Source organism: Procambarus clarkii, chromosome 36 (genome assembly GCF_040958095.1).
Source record: "Procambarus clarkii isolate CNS0578487 chromosome 36, FALCON_Pclarkii_2.0, whole genome shotgun sequence".
NCBI classification, from domain to species: domain Eukaryota; kingdom Metazoa; phylum Arthropoda; class Malacostraca; order Decapoda; family Cambaridae; genus Procambarus; species Procambarus clarkii.
Genome location: NC_091185.1, coordinates 15293493 through 15313259, shown reverse-complemented (window position 1 = coordinate 15313259; position 19767 = coordinate 15293493). Strand labels below are relative to the sequence as shown.

Genomic DNA, 19767 nt, shown 5'->3' with positions numbered 1-19767 from the left:
AAAGGCCCTGCTCAAACTGGACTTTAAGAATGCCTTCAACATGGTCAGAAGAGATGCAGTACTTTGTGCCGTATATCGCCATTTCCGGCCCCTCTGGTTGATACCTGGTTGATACCTGGTTGATGGGGTTCTGGGAGTTCTTCTACTCCCCAAGCCCGGCCCGAGGCCAGGCTCGACTTGTGAGAGTTTGGTCCACCAGGCTGATGCTTGGAGCGGCCCGCAGGCCCACATACCCACCACAGCCCGGTTGGTCCGGCACTCCTTGGAGGAATAAATCTAGTTTCCTCTTGAAAATGTCCACGGTTGTTCCGGCAATATTTCTTATGCTTGCTGGGAGGACGTTGAACAACCGCGGACCTCTGATGTTTATACAGTGTTCTCTGATTGTGCCTATGGCACCTCTGCTCTTCATTGGTTCTATTCTACATTTTCTTCCATGTCGTTCACTCCAGTACGTTGTTATTTTACTGTGTAGATTTGGTACTTGGCCCTCCAGTATCTTCCAGGTGTATATTATTTGATATCTCTCTCGTCTTCTTTCCAGTGAGTACATTTGGAGGGCTTTGAGACGATCCCAATAATTTAGGTGCTTTATTGCATCTATGCGTGCCGTATATGTTCTCTGTATTCCCTCTATTTCAGCAATCTCTCCTGCTCTGAAGGGGGAAGTGAGTACTGAGCAGTACTCAAGACGGGACAACACAAGTGACTTGAAGAGTACAACCATTGTGATGGGATCCCTGGATTTGAAAGTTCTCGTAATCCATCCTATCATTTTTCTGGCTGTCGCAATATTTGCTTGGTTATGCTCCTTAAACGTTAGGTCGTCAGACATTATTATTCCCAAATCCTTTACATGCTGTTTTCCTACTATGGGTACATTTGATTGTGTTTTGTACTCTGTATTATGTTTAAGGTCCGCATTTTTACCGTACCTGAGTACCTGTCTGTGCTCTGAGTACCTGTCTGTCTCTACTGTGCCTCTACCCGTTCATACTATCGTTCTACAGTGGTGAGTCAAAACTGCTCTTTGGTGAACATGAAATCAGATCATGTGAAGGTGTTCAGCAAGGGGATCCTCTTGCTCCCCTTCTTTTCTGCTTAGTCTTAAAAGAAATCACCGAAAGCTTGTCCAGCGAGTTCAACATCTGGTTTTTGGATGATGGCACCATAGCTGGCACCGTAGACCATCTCTTGGCAGATATCAGGAAAATAAGGGAGCAAGAAGTAAGCCTGGGTCTTGTCTTGAATCCTTCCAAGTGTGAAGTAGTCTCTTCCAACCCAGACATCGTAGCTAGAATAAGGTCTGCCTTGCCTGGAGCCCATGTCATTAGGGCCGAGAACAGCACCCTCCTTGGAGCCCCCCTCGGGTCTAACGCCATTGAGGAGATCCTTGACAAGAAAATCGCAGACCTTAGGAGGATGGAAGACAGAATAGGTGACATCAGTGCCCACGATGCTTTTTATCTCCTCACCAAATGCCTATCCCTTCCGAGGCTAACCTACTTTCTGAGGTGCGCCCCATCTTACGACAGCCGAAAGCTTGAAGAGTATGACCTCTTACTGAAGACCATGCTGGAAAAAGTTGTTAACCTCTCCCTCAACGAATGCCAGTGGAAACAAGCCACTCTTCCTGTTAGGCTCGGTGGCATGGGTGTCCGCACCGCCACCCAAATTGCTGTCCCAGCCTTCCTGTCTTCCTCCTCAGCATCAGATGACCTGGTTAAGGAAATTCTACCTGACACCCTGAGTGATGTAGCAGGGATACAGGACCCCCACTACACGGAATGCGACACGAAATGGGGTGCCATGGCAGACCCAGCACTCAGACCAGCCATGCCGAAAGCCAAGAAACAATCCAGTTGGGACAGCCCCATTGTAGACAAAGAAGCCACAGCTTTGCTGGAGGCAGCAACAACCCCCAGTGATCGTGCACGCCTCACAGCTGTGCAGGCTCCATATGCAGGGGACTTCCTTTTGGCAGTCCCTATGTAAGCGACAGGCACACGTCTTGATCCGCAGGAGCTCCGTATTGCAGTCGCTCTCCATCTTGCTGCCCCTATCCACACTGTTCATAGGTGTATTTGCGGCGAGGCAGATTCTGACGAATATGGACTGCATGGCCTGCACTGTGGAAAATCTGGTGATTGGCACACTAGACACGACGAAGTCAATGACATCATTAAAAGAAGCCTTGCCTCTGCTCAGTGTCCAGCGGAGAGAGAGCCCCGCAACCTACTGAACCGTGACTCTGTCAGCTTTGCCGGCCGACCAGACAGAATCACACTGCGACCGTGGAAGGGTGGCAGACAGTTGGCATGGGACTATACTTGTGTATCCACCCTGGCAACCACATACATCAACCTCTCTGCCGGCACAGCAGGAGCCGCGGCGACACGCAGAGAAAGAGACAAGTCAGCCAAGTACAGGCAATTAGATCATCGGTACAACTTCGTTCCAATAGGGTCTGAGACCCTAGGCCCATGGGGTGAGAGTGCAAGAAGGTTTCTTAAGGATCTTGGTTCCAAGCTCATTGACACCACAAGAGACCCTAGAGCAGCAAGTTTTCTCTTTCAGCGCCTCAGTGTCACGATCCAGAGGGGGAATGCTCGCTGCATCCTCGGTTCCTGCCCGGCGTCGGAGGAGTTCGAGGAAATCTACAGCCTCTAGGAAGCGAACTTTTTTTTGTGTCCTCTTAATGTTAATTTTTTGTATAAAATCAGATATGTAACTGTATAACCTTGCATAATAAAGTGTACACCATAAAAAAGGGGGGGGGGGGTGGTAGGAGAAGCGAACACTCTTACGTATTCAGAGTTAAATGGCAAGTTTTTCCCTGAATGCTCTGTGTTCCCTTCTCTGAGGCTGTGGGTCCCTATAATTGCACCAGTGGTGGTACCCCCCTATATATATATATATATATATATATATATATATATATATATATATATATATATATATATATATATATATATATATATATATATATATATATATAATATATAAATATATATATATATATATATATATATATATATATATATATATATATATTTATATATATATTTATATTTATATATATATATATATATATATATATATGTATATATATGTATATATATGTATATATATATATATATATATATATATATATATATATATATATATATATATATATATATATATATATATATATATATACTGTATTAGGGGAGGTTAGGGCTTAGATTTATGTTGCTGCTAAGAAACGTTTCTAGTTTGTCCAAATTCAGTCGCACAAAAGTTATCTTCCTATTGGTCCAACAGTACATATTGGTACTTTCTCCCAAATAGGTACTATAAGCACCTTCGTTTTAGGGTTGAGCTGCTCTAATGATACAATATACATATTTTTTTGCATAATATTAAAAAATGAAAACAAATTAGAATGTTGAAAAAACGACGTGCACCAGCAAGAGTAGGGACAATACTGTAACAGACAACGCTGGAAGCTCATCATCTAGCTTCTGTCAGGTTTTAAATATTTTATCAGCTCTCACCTGTTTTTCCAGACACCTGTCGCCCTCGATAAACCAGATGTGAACTCCCACAGGAGTTTCTTCCTTCCAGCGAGCAACCATAGTAGCTCTGATGTCCGGCCATAGTCGGCTTCTCATGATCCACGAGTCATTCATCTTCTGCATTACCATGTGATTATACCCGTCCAGCAACCACTCAAAATTTTCATTGTCTCGGAAAGAGAAGACACGGTCTAGTGCAGAATCTTTACACAAACCGCGTAGTCGCATTTGAGGAATGGCAGTGAAGTTACAGAGAATACAAGTTTCTATATTACATGGGCTGGCAGCCCACTTGTACTTCTCGTGTGTTATTGCTGCAATACACTTGAAAAGTGTGGTCACTGTTTTATATTCTCTTATAAATTGGTACCACTTTAATGGGGTTCCGTCTGTGAGCTGGAGCCACTGCTGTGTTGTGAGGTTCCCTCCAGCACCAATCCAGTAGAGGTGCGTCCAGGAGTAGGCACATTGATCCTTGTAGCTAACAAACTTGTCAAAGAAAAATGCATTCGTCTCGGCATCCTCTGGCAGGATAATACTTCCCTTCAGCTTCCTGCACCATGCGTATGCATTTTTAAAGTTCATTTTCTGCGAAAAAAATAGATAGAATCCAGTAATATTATTACTACACAATTCGCTCATTTCTATGGTTCTAGTCATTGTGGGGCCTTTCACCATAAAGCTGTTACTTTCCAAGTCAATTAATGGCTTCCTGAGGTCTGTTACATCTGTGCAGTTGAGTAATTCGTTCATGTGAGTGGGCTTCAGGGCGATATCATAGATCCTGTAGTCAGCGATCTCTCCGTCCACGATCTCCCTCACTAGAAAGCCTCCCTCCATAGAATATAGTCTCTGGCCCACAACGAGGCGGCCGCCAGCCCGCACCTCCAGACGCTTCTCGGAGGTCAGCTTCAGCTCTTCGTGGTACACCTGATAACCAAAAACATATTTATATAGTTTTCCAAGTAAATGTGAAAGAGAAAAGGTAACAAATACAGATTATCTTATAATATTCTCACATAATTAGCACTGCAAGTTTTTATATAATTCATAATTATTATTATCAGCATTCGGCTATTATTACGTTTTTTAGTATAAAAATATGATGATTGATATTTTTATTAATTTAAATCCATATGTGTAAAACTATCAATTGATTGATAGATCTTTATCAATAAAAGTGAATGTCTATCTATCTATCTAAAGTAGCCACACGCTTGGGGCTAATCTCACCCAACTTCCTAACATAAAGCATCTTTACTCAAAAACAATGCAAATGAATTCATTTTCAAATGAATTATAGCATTACCTTTTCTGGGAGAGATAAAGAGAGAGAGAGAGAGAGATAGATAGATAGAGAGAGAGAGAGAGAGAGAGAGAGAGAGAGAGAGAGAGAGAGGGAGAGAGAGAAAGAGAGAGAGAGAGTAAAGTGGAGAGGAATAAGAGGGGAGGACGGAGGGCTGAGGAGAGCAGAGGGGAAGATAGGGCAAGAAAAGGAAAGAGAGGGGAAATTAGGATAGAGATCAGAGAGTATAAGCAAGACCAAGATGCAGCATGGTATTCTGTCTCTTTATTTCTATAAGAGTGAATGTGTGTTTGTCTATTTACCTGTCCGGGGCTGAAAGCCAGATGCTTGGTTCTAGGCTCATACAACTTTCACACAAGAATCTTGTGGAGCAGCGGAGAGTTATAAGCTTTTCAGGGTTGGCCCAAGTGAAAAGGTTTAGGAAATATTGACATTTATAGAATCCCCTTTTGCTATTTTCATGAAGTCGGTTGAACTATTGGTTGTATCCTGTAGAGTTGTTTCAGTGCTTCATAATAAAATTTCTGAGAAAAAGAGATGAGATGGGATGGGGAAGGAAGAGGAAAGGGAATGTGGGGAAGAGGGCCAGAAGACGGAGGTGGGATGAAGAGAGGTAAAGAATCTCAGACTCCCCTTTTATATTATCTATATTTATCACTCTTGTGTATTATTTATATTTGCCACTCTTACAAATATCTATATTTGAATGAGTGATAAGATACTTATCAGGAGGAAAAACAATGCTTTTACCACTTTATAGCACTTGGAAGGGCTATGAGAACAAGGATTTAGGATCCGAGGGAAGGAATGGTGCTCAACCACTTGGATGGCCTAGGATTAAACACCAAGCTGCAAAAAGTCAGACCGTCGGTCTACCGTCCATTCCATAAGTCATGTCGCTGTAAATGGAACTGCACTTATTGCTCATGGTCATCCCCTGCATTGTTGGAATCTGCTCATCCCTGTTATCCATCACTTTGCTGGTGATATTGCTGCACATCGAACTGCATTGATTGCTTGTGGCCGTTTCTTGTGTTGTCGGAGTCTGTGTATCTCTTCCATCCAGTATTTCGTTGTTGATGATGCTTCATATTGAACTGCATTGATTGTTCATGCCCCCCCTCTTGTGTTGTTGGAACCTGTGCATTTCTGCTGTTCAATGTTCCTTTGTTGTTGTTGTTGTTGTTGCATATCAGACTGCATTGGCTGTTAATGTCTGTCTCTTGTGTTGTAAGATTCTGTTGATCTTGAGTGGTCACTGCTTCTTGCAGTTGCTTTTGTGAATGTTGATGGTCTGGTGTCTTGACTACCCGACTGTTGTTGGTATTCGGTATGACCATGTCGCGTTGTTTGTCCTCTTGTGCTTTGTCTTGTCTCGGACTGTCTATTTCTTGTGTAACTGTGGTCTGCTGCACGATCTTGTCCATTATTACACAAGTGATTTCTTGACTCTGTTGCTGTGAGGCGTTCTGCGTCATGTGTAGACAATTGATAATGGTCTCTGCCATGATCTTCACGATGTTTTTCAGCTGGACCTCGGGGGTAAAACTGTAAATGTGTTGTGTTGATTACAAATGTAATTGCATTTTGCTTTTTTCCTTTAGTTGTTTTTCTGCAGCATTTTTGTGTATTTTCTGATTTGGAACTGATAGATTCAGGAAATTTTGTTCTGTGAGAATGGGTCTCTGTTGTGGCTGTGCTCGAGTGTTCCAGACGTTGGTGTTGGTGTATGTACTGATAATCTGTGTGTTTATCCTGGCCAGTGCTGTCTGCACCTTTTCTTTCCGTGTAGAGCAGGTTATGCTTCAGGCATGATGTTTGCCTCCACAATTTGAACTTTTGGCTGTTGTGGTCTGTTTTGCCGCCTTGTGCTTGTCTGTATAGTCTTTGGTTGGATGTCTCAAGCAGCACACTCCGCATCTCTCCTGTTAGGTGTAGCATGGTTCATGGTGGCCGTATTTGTGACATTTGAAGCAGAGCAGGGTTTCTGGAACGTATGGTCTCTGTATATTACCCATTTTCCAAGACTGAATGTTTCTGGCACATGTCCCATGACGGTCACTAGAATCTGACGTGTCGCTGCTTTGTTTACTTCTGTGCGGCATCGCTCCGCATTCAGGATTTGCGGAGCGATGCCGCACAGACGTAGGTACAGGTTCTAGTACTGGATCCAATGGAAAGTCGATTGGATATCCCAAAATCACGACTCGTGTGCTTCTTTCTGAAGGGTCCATCTTTTCCAAGCATACAGGTTTCCCTTGCAGGATTGTTACTTTTTCTAAGTAATTTGCCGTCTGTTGGTCTTGTGGTGACATTATAATTTCTCCTCTCAGGTTGATTGTAATGGAAAGTTTGAGCTTTGGTTGTTCCTTTTCCATTGCCGTTACTACTACATACGCTCTAGGAAAGTGGTCTGTCTGAATTATCTTGAATTTTGGAAGATATGTAGAGTGTGACGATGTCTAGTGTGAGACTGGTGGTGGTGTCCTCTCCTTCTCATAGTGTTGTCCTGTGGCTGGGCTGTGGAGAGAGATACGTTGTCTTACAATGGCTGGTGTATGACTGATGCTGTCATCTCCTGTCTCATACTGTCGACTTGTGATTGGGTTGTGGACAGAGAAGCATTGTCTGACACTGGCTGGTGTGTGACTGATGCTGTCCTCTCTAGGTCTATTATGTCTGCTGTCTTGCTGGTAGAAGCACGTGGTGAAGCCTCGATAGCAGTTTGCTTCGGAGATTGCTGCACCTCAGTCCACTGTCCCTACTCGTCTAAAAGCTGCCTCCGTTGCCTCTTTCTTTTTGACTTCCCCGCTGAAATGGTGATACTCATAAGCCATAAGCCTAGCCATAAGCCTAGGTAAACCTTTTACAAAGTGAAATTTGAGGCTTAATACCAAACATCAATAATATAAGTAGCATACATTTACTAAAACAAGATTTACATCTGCTTATGGCCAACAAAATGCTGATGACAGTTACGTTGTGGCAACACTCCTGATTGCCATAACGTAACGCATGTGTGTTAGCAGGGATAGAGGTGATGGGGGGAAGGGCGTGTGTGAGAGCAATGATAAAGATGACTAGTAAAGAGGATATGTGATCAGGAATAAAGATAACAGAGGGAAGGGCAATTGTGAACAGGGAGAAAGGACACTGAAACGACACTACAGTGACACTGAAAATACTATTTCTAGTATCTCTGTAGCACATTCGGGTACTCTGTTTCTACAAGTGTCCCCTTGTTTGAGTTTTACCCGTGCTAAAAAGTTTGTCATGGTCCACCCTGTCAATTCCTCAGAGAATGTTGTAGGTGATCATGTCTTCCTTAACACTTTTGTCTTCCAGGGACGTAAGGTTAAGTTTCCGTAGCCTTTCCTCGTAGTTCTTACCTCTCAGTTCCGGGACGAGTCTGGTGGCATAACTCTGAATCTTCTCTAACTTTGTCTTGTGTTTAACTCGGTATGAACTCCGGGCTGGAGCTGCATACTCCAGGATTGGTCTGACATTAGTGGTATAAAAGGTTCTGATTCCTTACACAATTTCTGAAGGCAGTTCTTATATTGGCCAATCTAACATATGCCGCTGATGATATCCTTTTAATGTGGGCTTCTGGGGGACAGGTTCGGTATGATATCAACCCCCAGATCTTTCTCTTTACTTGACTCTTGCTGGATTTTACCTCTCAGATGTGTAAGCAGGGAGTGAGGAGATGGTGGAAAGACGTGTGTGAGCATGGAGGTGAAGGTTCCTCATTCTGTGCGAATTAGAAAAACAGATTTTGGAAAGGAGTGTGCGAGCAGCACACTCCTTTCCATGAGATGAAAAAGGGGTAAGGATTTTTGTGGGTAGGGTGGAGAGGATATGATGGAAAGATGTATATGGGAAGGAAGGGAGAAGATGAGGGAAGTGTGTGTGTACTCACCTAACTGTACTCGCCTAATTGTGCTTGCGGGGGTTGAGCTCTGGCTGTTTGGTCCCGCCTCTCAACCGTCAATCAACAGGTGTACAGGTTCCTGAGCCTATTGGGCTCTATCATATCTACACTTGAAACTGTGTATGTCGCCCCACACACCCTCCACATGTCGCCTCACACACCCTCCACATGTCGCCTCACATACCCTCCACATGTCGCCTCACACACCCTCCACATGTCGCCTCACACACCCTCCACATGTCGCCTCACACACCCTCCACATGTCGCCTCACACACCCTCCACATGTCGCCTCACACACCCTCCACATGTCGACCCACACACACTCCACACGTCGCCCCACACACCCTCCACATGTCGCCTCACACACCCTCCACATGTCGCCCCACACACCCTCCACATGTCGCCTCACACACCCTCCACATGTTCTCCCACATACACTTCCAATCTCCTCTCAGCACACACTTTCCTTTTCCCATCTTCTCCTTCCCACCACACACAGCCTTTTGTGTGTGTGTGTGTGTGTGTGTGTGTGTGTGTGTGTGTGTGTGTGTGTGTGTGTGTGTGTGTGTGTGTGTGTGTGTGTGTGTGTGTGTGTGTGTGTGTGTGTGTGTGTGTGTGTGTGTGTGTGTGTGTGTGTGTGTGTGTGTGTGTGTGTGTGTGTGTGTGTGTGTGTGTGTGTGTGTGTGTGTGTGTGTGTGTGTGTGTGTGTGTGTGTGTGTGTGTGTGTGTGTGTATACTCACCTAGTTGTACTCACCTAGTTGTGCTTGCGGGGGTTGAGCTCTGGCTCTTTGGTCCCGCCTCTCAACCGTCAATCAACAGGTGTACAGGTTCTTGAGCCTACTGGGCTCTATCAAATCTACACTTGAAACTGTGTATGGAGTCAGCCTCCACCACATTGCTTCCTAATGCATTCCATTTGTCGACCACTCTGACACTAAAAAAGTTCTTTCTAATATCTCTGTGGCTCATTTGGGCACTCAGTTTCCACCTGTGTCCCCTAGTGCGTGTGCCCCTTGTGTTAAACAGCCTGTCTTTATCAACCCTGTCGATTCCCTTGAGAATCTTGAATGTGGTGATCATGTCCCCCCCTAATTCTTCTGTCTTCCAACGAAGTGAGGTTCAATTCCCGTAGTCTCTCCTCGTAGCTCATACCTCTCAGCTCGGGTACTAGTCTGGTGGCAAACCTTTGAACCTTTTCCAGTTTAGTCTTATGCTTGACTAGATATGGACTCCATGCTGGAGCCGCATACTCCAGGATTGAAATTGAAATTGAAATAAGTTTATTGAGGTAAAATACACACAAAGGGATGAGGTAGCTCAAGCTATTCTCACCCCGTTCAGTACAACGTGTTAGTACATACATAGACACACATCACAAACAATAAACCTGTTACCAAACATTCTGAGAGATAAACATGTACATTTTCTCCTTCACAAGTGGTATGGTATCAGACGTACACAAATACTTTTATGACCTAGTTATACGGATAATTCAACAAAATATTACAGTCTTGGTGCAAAATTCCAGGATTGGTCTGACATATGTGGTATATAATGTTCTGAAAGATTCCTTACACAAGTTTTTAAAGGCCGTTCTTATGTTAGCCAACCTGGCATATGCTGCTGATGTTATCCTCTTGATATGAGCTTCAGGGGACAGGTCTGGCGTGATATCAACCCTTAGGACTTTCTCTCTCTCTTACTCTTGAAGTATTTCATCTCCCAAGTGATACCTTGTATCTGGTCTCCTGCTTCCTACCCCTTTCTTCATTACATTACATTTGCTTGGGTTAAACTCTAACATCCATCTGTTCGACCATTCCTGCAGCTTGTCCAGGTCTTCTTGAAGCTTCAAGCTGTCCTCTTCTGTCTTAATCCTTCTCATAATTTTGGCGTCGTCAGCAAACATTGAGAGGAATGAGTCTATACCCTCTGGGAGATCATTTACGTATATCAGAAACAGGATAGGTCCAAGCACAGAGCCCTATGGGACTACACTGGTGACTTCACGCCAGTCGGAGGTCTCGCTCCTCACCGTAACTCTCTGCTTCCTATTGCTTAGGTACTCCCTTATCCACTGGAGCACCTTACCAGCTACACCTGCCTGTCTCTCCAGCTTATGTACCAGCCTCTTATGCGGTACTGTGTCAAAGGCTTTCCGACAATCCATAAAAATGCAGTCCGCCTAGCCCTCTCTTTCTTGCTTAATCTTTGTCACCTGATCGTAGAATTCTATTAAGCCTGTCAGGCAAGATTTACCCTCCCTGAACCCATGTTGGCGATTTGTCACGAAGTCCCTTCTCTCCAGATGTGCTACCAGTTTTTTTCTCACGATCTTCTCCATCACCTTGCATGCTACACAAGTCAAGGACACTGGCCTGTAGTTCAGTGCCTCTTGCCTGTCGCCCTTTTTGTATATTGGGACCACATTCGCCGTCTTCCATATTTCTGGTAGGTCTCCCGCCTGCAGTGACCTTCTATACACTATGGAGAATGGCAAGCAAAGTGCCTCTGCACACTCTTTCAGTACCCATGGCGAGGTCCCGTCTGGACCAACAGCCTTTCTAAAATCCAGATCCAGCAGGTGTCTCTTGACCTCCTATCTCGTAATTTCGAACTCTTCCAAGACCGCCTGGTTTACTTCCCTTTCTCCTAGCACAGTGATCTCACCCTGTTCTGTTGTGAAGAGCTCCTGGAACCTCTTGTTGAGTTCTTCACACACCTCTTTGTAATTCTCTGTATACCTGTCCTCGCCAGTTCTAAGTTTCAATACCTGTTCTTTCACTGTTGTTTTCCTTCTGATGTGACTGTGGAGTAGCTTTGGTTCGGTCGTGGCTTTGTTTGCTGTATCATTTTCATAACTTTTCTCTGCTTCTCTTCACCCCCTGACATACTCATTCCTGGTTCTCTGGTATCTCTCTCTGCTTTCTGGTGTTCTGTTATTCCGGAAGTTCCTCCACGCCCTTTTGTTCATTTTCTTTGTTTCCATACATGCCCTATTATACCATGGATTCTTCTTTTGCTTTTCGGATTTTTCCTTTTGGACCGGGATGTATCTGCTTATTGCCTCCTGACACTTTTGGGTGACATAGTCCATCATATCTTGTACAGACTTAGCTCTGAGGTCTGTGTCCAAAGGTATTTCCCTTAGGAAGCTTCTCATCTCATAATTTCCCTTTCGGTATGCCAGTCTTTTGTTTCCTAGTTCTTTTTCGGGGGGGGGGGGGGGGGGGGGGGAGGGGATAATTCCTAGCTCTACCAGGTACTCAAAATTCAATACACTGTGATCACTTATTCCTAAGGGTGCTTCCATCTTGACTTCCCTTATATCCCACTTATTTAGGGTAAATATCAGATCAAGCATTGCTGGTTCATCTTCTCCTCTCATTCTTGTTGGTTCCTTGATGTGCTGGCTTAGAAAGTTTCTTGTTGCCACGTCCAGCAGCTTAGCTCTCCATATTTCTGGTCCTCCATGCGGGTCTCTTTTCTCCCAATCTATCTTTCCATGGTTGAAGTCTCTCATGATTATTAGTCCAGATCCATTCCTGCTAGCAACAGAAGCTGCTCTCTCTATTATGTTAATGGTGGCCATATTGTTTCTTTCATATTCCTGTCTAGGTCTTCTGTCATTTGGTGGTGGATTATATACGACTACGACTATAATTTTTTGCCCTCCAGTTGTTATTGTACCTATTATGCAATCACTGAAACCTTCACATCCCTGAACAACCAACTCCTCAAAATCCCAGCCTTTTCTTACCAGCAGAGCTACACCACCACCACCTCTTCCTTCTCTCACTTTCCTCATAACATAATAGTCCTGTGGGAACACTGCATTTGTTATGGTTTTCGTCAGCTTTGTTTCTGTGAGAGCTATTATGTCTGCGTTTTCCTCTAGTACCCATTCTCCATATTCATTTGCTTTATTTGTAATTCCATCTATGTTAGTGTACATTGCCTTGAGGCTCACTTTCTTCTGTCCCTTCTCAAATCTCCTCCTTGGTGAGTGTTCTGGTGGTGAAGGAAGCTGTGCCATGGGTGTGAGGATTTGTGAGGTGGATACCAGGGTTGCAAAGGTTACTGGGATGAGGGGTGGGGGGGGGGGGTCAAGTTAAGGGGGAGGGACATGGAGGGTATGGGGTGAAAGGGGCGGGAGGACAGGAGTGTGTGTGTGTGTGTGTGTGTGTGTACTCACCTAGTTGTGCTTGCGGGGATTGAGCTCTGGCTCTTTGGTCCCGCCTCTCAACTGTCAATCAACAGGTGTACAGGTTCCTGAGCCTATTGGGCTCTATCATATCTACACTTGAAACTGTGTATGGAGTCAGCCTCCACCACATCACTTCCTAATGCATTCCATTTGTCAACCACTCTGACCCTAAAAAAGTTCTTTCTAATATCTCTGTCGCTCATTTGGGCACTCAGTTTCCACCTGTGTCCCCTAGTGCGTGTGCCCCTTGTGTTAAACAGCCTGTCTTTATCAACCCTGTCGATTCCCTTGAGGATCTTGAATGTGGTGATCATGTCCCCCCTAACTCTTCTGTCTTCCAACGAAGTGAGGTTTAATTCCCGTAGTCTCTCCTCGTAGCTCATACCTCTCAGCTCGGGTACTAGTCTGGCGGCAAACCTTTGAACCTTTTCCAGTTTAGTCTTATGCTTGACTAGATATGGACTCCATGCTGGAGCCGCATACTCCAGGATTGGTCTGACATATGTGGTATATAATGTTCTGAAAGATTCCTTACACAGGTTTCTAAAGGACGTTCTTATGTTAGCCAACCTGGCATATGCTGCTGCTGTTATCCTCTTGATATGAGCTTCAGGGGACAGGTCTGGCGTGATATCAACCCCCAGGTCTTTCTCTCTCTCGGACTCTTGAAGTATTTCATCTCCCAAGTGATACCTTGTATCTGGTCTCCTGCTTCCTACCCCTATCTTCATTACATTACATTTGCTTGGATAAAACTCTAACAGCCATTTGTTCGACCATTCCTGCAGCTTGTCCAGGTCTTCTTGAAGCCTCAAGCTGTCCTCCTCTGTCTTAATCCTTCTCATAATTTTGGCGTCGTCAGCAAACATTGAGGGGAATGAGTCTATACCCTCTGGCAGATCATTTACGTATATCAGAAACAGGATAGGTCCAAGTACAGAGCCCTGTGGGACTCCACTGGTGACTTCACGCCAGTCTGAGGTCTCACCCCTCACTGTAACTCTACTTCATATTGTTTAGGTACTCCCTTATCCAATGGAGCGCCCTACCAGTTACTCCTGCCTGTTTCTCCAGCTTATGCATCAACCTTTTATGGGGTACTGTGTGTGTGTGTGTGTGTGTGTGTGTGTGTGTGTGTGTGTAATTACCTAAGTGTAATTACCTAAGTGTAGTTACAGGATGAGAGCTACGCTCGTGGTGTCCCGTCTTCCCAGCACTCTTTGTCATATAACGCTTTGAAACTACTGACGGTCTTGGCCTCCACCACCTTCTCACTTAACTTGTTCCAACCGTCTACCACTCTATTTGCGAAGGTGAATTTTCTTATATTTCTTCGGCATCTGTGTTTAGCTAGTTTAAATCTATGACCTCTTGTTCTTGAAGTGCCAGGTCTCAGGAATCCTTCCCTGTCGATTTTATCAATTCCTGTTACTATTGTGTGTGTGTGTGTGTGTGTGTGTGTGTGTGTGTGTGTGTGTGTGTGTGTGTGTGTGTGTGGGTGCTGGGAGGAAGGAGATGGGGGAGAGTTGTGTGTGTATGCAGGAAGGGAGGAGATGGACGCAGGCCGTGTGTATGTGTGTGTGTGTGTGTGTGTGTGTGTGTGTGTGTGTGTGTGTGTGTGTGTGTGTGTGTGTGTGTGTGTGTGTGTGTGTGTGTGTGTGTGTGTGTGTGTGTGTGTGTGTGTGTGTGTGTGTGTGTGTGTGTGTGTGTGTGTGTGTGTGTGTGTGTGTGTGTGTGTGTGTGTGTGTGTGTGTGTGTGTGTGTGTGTGTGTGTGTGTGTGTGTGTGTGTGTGTGTGTGTGTGTGTGTGTGTGTGTGTGTGTGTGTGTGTGTGTGTGTGTGTGTGTGTGTGTGTGTGTGTGTGTGTGTGTGTGTGTGTGTGTGTGTGTGTGTGTGTGTGTGTGTGTGTGTGTGTGTGTGTGTGTGTGTGTGTGTGTGTGTGTGTGTGTGTGTGTGTGTGTGTGTGTGTGTGTGTGTGTGTGTGTGTGTGTGTGTGTGTGTGTGTGTGTATGTGTACTGGGAAAGAGATAAGAGAAGGACTCGTGTGTACTGAGAAGGAGGAGTCTGGGGAATGATCTGTGTTATGAGGAAGATGAGAAAATGTCCCGTGTGTGCTGGAAGGAAGGAGATATTAGGGGGAAGGGAAAGGGAAAAGGCTGTGTGTGGTGGGAAGGAGAAGATGGGAAAAGGAAAGTGTGTGCTGAGAGGAGATTGGAAATGTATGTGGGAGAGCATGTGGAGGATGTGTGAGGCGACATGTGGAGGGTGTGTGGGGCGACATGTGGAGGGTGTGTGGGGCGACATGTGGAGGGTGTGTGGGCGACATGTGGAGGGTGTGTGAGGCGACATGTGGAGGGTGTGTGGGGCGACATGTGGAGGGTGTGTGGGGCGACATGTGGAGGGTGTGTGGGGCGACATGTGGAGGGTGTGTGGGGCGACATGTGGAGGGTGTGTGAGGCGACATGTGGAGGGTGTGTGGGGCGACATGTGGAGGGTGTGTGAGGCGACATGTGGAGGGTGTGTGGGCGACATGTGGAGGGTGTGTGGGGCGACATGTGGAGGGTGTGTGGGGCGACATGTGGAGGGTGTGTGGGGCGACATGTGGAGGGTGTGTGGGCGACATGTGGAGGGTGTGTGGGGCGACATGTGGAGGGTGTGTGGGGCGACATGTGGAGGGTGTGTGGGGCGACATGTGGAGGGTGTGTGGGGCGACATGTGGAGGGTGTGTGAGGCGACATGTGGAGGGTGTGTGGGGCGACATGTGGAGGGTGTTTATAGGGGAAGACAAGGGATATGAGAGGGTGTGTGGGGGGAGACCTGGCTACCGGATCCACACAGACACACTGGTAATCTTATCAGTCGAGTATAATATATTTTGTACTTGCCAAAACTGTATATTAAAAAGACGAAAAACTGCATTAGCAATTTCTTAGTTTTCTTTCTGAATATTGTATATGACCTACCACCTGAAACCAATAAAAATAACATATAACTCTTGCTCAAAACTTTATAAAGTCAAGAGCTGATGATGTTCTAATAGGCGGAACATTATCTACAATGATGTCTGCTCTTCACCAAAGTATTTTGCAATATTCAGTAATAACAACATTTATTGTTAAAATAATGATGCCAAGAAAAAGAACCATACAGGGTAGATAAAACAAAAAATAGTAAAACAATCAGAAAATGAAAGAGGTGAAGAATCGGAAATAATTATTATTATATACAAAATCAGTATAGTAGGACAGAATACCATATTATCATATATAACGTGCAAGATGCCGGTCTCCAGGTTGAGAGAGACGGAAATGTGTTGCCAGACAAACATCTTGAGAGTGAAGGGGATGGCTCTGGAGAGCTGTCCGTTGCAGCACTGTACATGTAAGTCTCCCTTCCTTGGCACCAGCTCTGTCATGGGGACACCAGTATTAGTTCAGCATCATGGTATTATGTACATCTCTCTCAGTCACTGGTACATCCACACAGAGATACACTTCTCAAATTACAGCCCCTCACATTGAGACATTATTTTAATCCAGTACAACTTATTTAAGTATACTTGAAGTTTAAAAATCAGAAAGGACTGGGACATAAATGACCGTATGTGTCAAAAGTTTTAATTCCTATAGCACTATAAACTCTATAACCACTCAAGGATTCAAACTGGACAACCAGGGTTCGTCCAACTGGCAATAGAGTTCTAATACCATTCCACCACCACCACTTAAAAACAATCAATGGTGGAGTGGTATTATTATTATTATTATTGTTTATCTTGCTAGAATGTTCTATACATCATTTATCCGCTCTGTGATTCACTACAAAGCTCTACATCTCACATTATATAGAGATATAGGTATAAAAATCCTTTGAGACTTTGCTAAATGAAGGTATGAGAATAATTTTTTGGCCTCCAAATTCCACGAGAATAGCTAATATGAGAGATGAGTTAAAAATTACGTACCATAATTGAGAGAATTCTGTCTTTTGGCACAGTTTTCGGCGTGACGGTATTGAGTAGATCTCGGAAGTATAACAAATTTCACTGTAAAGTTTCTAATATGCTACATTCGCCTGAGGTTTATAGTAGAAGAGGGACATATGTTTACGAAATTTGGTTTTACAGGGTAGCCAACTCCATCAAAATATTAAATACGTACCCAACTCAATTAATGATTAATCAACCAATTAATCCACGGCATACATGGGATCTATCAGATAATTCCGCACATATACCCAAGAAAGATAGTTTACATTCCACATAATTATAAAAGTTTACACTGAGAAGCGTCACTGAGAGTGCTCAGGTTATGGTTAACGATATGTATCAGTGCTATACCGACGGTTCAGTAGAAGAAGGTGGAAGATGTACCGGATGTGCATATAATATATTTAAACCATCTTCTTTCATACATACAGCAATTAAGCGTGTCAATGTGTTACATTACATTCTTGTAAAGCCACTAATACGCGTAGCGTTTCTGGCAGGTCCTTGAAATACGATCCCCGCCGCAAAGAATCGTTGTTACAACGAAGTACACATTTTACTGTTGCGTTAAACAGAGACTACAGTTAAGGAATTGCGCCCAGTAAATCCTCCCCGGCCAGGATACGAACCCATGACAAAGCGCTCGCGGAACGCCAGGCGAGTGTCTTACTACTACACCACGGAGACTGTGCGGGCTAGTATGACTCAAACCGATCTTGCAAGGAATACACCTTGCCAATAAATATTTAAATGACCATGGAAGTGGAATTGTATACTGTGGCTCGCAGAGAGCACTCCTGGTATTGAATGACCATAGTAGTAACATCAATACAATTGTCAGTGATATTCAAATAAATGTTTAAGCTGATAAAGAAAGTAAATTTGAAATGAAATTTCTATGGGTACCATTACATCTTGGCAGCCTTTGCTAGACCAGTAATAGATAATAATAAGGATGTTTCATTAGATATGACAAAAGAGAATACTTGAACTAATGCGTGATGAAAATTTACTAACCTATGTTACGGAGTTCAGCCTGAATTCCACTATTACCGCATATAAGAGTCATATTTCCCTATCTGTACATATCTAGAAGTTTTAGTTGATTTGTGATACTTGAAAGGATGGAAGATGCGGCGAACATCAATTTTAGTTTAATTGGGATGAGGCTATGAGACGTCTCCTCCATATTAAGATGGCGGTGGGAGCGGATCGGGAGGGGAGATCACGCTCGGAGGCGAGTCCAAGCGTACAGGGAATTGCTGGGTACAAGGCCAGGTGTGGCATGATTGGTAGGCGGCAAGGGCTGGGCCAGGTTGACCAATGACGTAGTGCCCCCGGGTGTGACGTAGCGTGACGTCAGGCATCCAGCGGAGGAATGCGGGAAATCAAGTCACTCCCTACCAAGGTTCCTGCTGATCGGAGATGAGCTCAAGCGATTATCCGTTCTGAAGAGGTATAGGCCTCTAGTGAGGTAGAATTCTATCAGCAACCGTGCGTTAACGAAGAGGGTGGCCTGTCAACTTCTGAGGGAGTATTAAGGAAAAGCTGGATGGTGAAGATTAACAGCAGTCTTGGTAACGATGACGAACCTGGGTACTTCGAGGAGCGGCGCTAGGGGGTTCTAGGACAACCTGTGGGCCGTGCACGACGTGGAGCTGTATGAAGAAGTATTGGTAGCAGTCCTGGTCCTGTGCAGTTCAACAACCGTTTGTCCATATGACGCAGCTACGTGAGAGGCGGTGGATCAGTATACGGAAGTGCATTTGTCTGGGTAGGCCAGGTAATATCAGTATCAACCTAACATCCAGAGAGGAACACCTGGTAAAGGAGCAGCACTTGGTGATGAGTGTATGAACTGACGGTGCTGTGGAGAGATACGCTCACCAGCAAGGAAGTCGACTTTGACCTCTTGAACCTGTGAGGAACTACTCGATGCCTCTACGCTCTGGTGGATCTACGGTCTATAGAATCAATTAATAAGGTAGATAAATTTGCCCGAAGGCTCCCCAGAGCTAAACCGGGTTGATGTGTATATATTAGACCGTGGCAACAATCAATCGATGGAGTTCTAGGCCTACTGGGGACTAGAGCCAGAATCCTGCCCCTTAAAGAAGAGACACGAGAGGCAATGACCTAAAGACACCCCGGTGTAATTAGAAGCAGTCTTTGTCTGCCATGTACCAGGTCAGGTACCCAGAGAGGTAGGAGTTCCAAAACAAATTGCGGCTGGTCAAAAATTGCAAACCGAAAGCCGAACTATAGCAAACAGAACTCCCCAATCAAAAACAAGGAAACAAATATAGACGTCACCACAACTGCTGTGCATCCATCTGCGCACCCCCCCCCCCCTCCCTCTTTCCCGGGAAGGGGTCGGGGGGTTCTAGACTCCACGATGGCAACTCTCCTCAGTTTAGAAACTGAATATCAATAATGCAAAAAAAAAAAAAGACCGGAGGGACGGAGGGATGCAAGGGAAGCCTCTGAGTCTCACTCAGAAAATGGTGTTTCATTACATTCAACACTTGCTTTCTGTGGAGAGCCCCTTCGGCTCCCAGGAGCTACCTAACCAAAGGTAAAGAAGAAAAGGGGTTTACCCGGGAGGCGGCTGTTACTTGCTCCTCAACTCGAAGTCGATACAACTGGCTGCAACCTGCAACCCAAGGCTACACACACCCGAGAAGGGACAGGACCATTAACGAGGGACCGTGCGTCCAGGACCCTGTTCGACTTCCAAAAGCCTCGTGTCAGCCCAGGACATATTACCAAAA

The 19767-nt window shown here is 44.9% G+C and overlaps 1 protein-coding gene across 1 annotated transcript in view; it reads right to left on the bottom strand.

The window, feature by feature from the left end:
• LOC123756213 (uncharacterized) overlaps positions 1-19767 on the bottom strand; it is a 197747-nt gene that overhangs the window by 31555 nt on the left and 146425 nt on the right. The window contains exons 3-4 of the mRNA XM_069336657.1: positions 16262-16416; positions 3534-4490 (exon numbers count right to left, since the gene is read on the bottom strand). Of these exons, the coding sequence (XP_069192758.1) occupies positions 3534-4490; positions 16262-16416 (1112 nt within the window). The remainder of the gene's footprint in view (positions 1-3533; positions 4491-16261; positions 16417-19767) is intronic.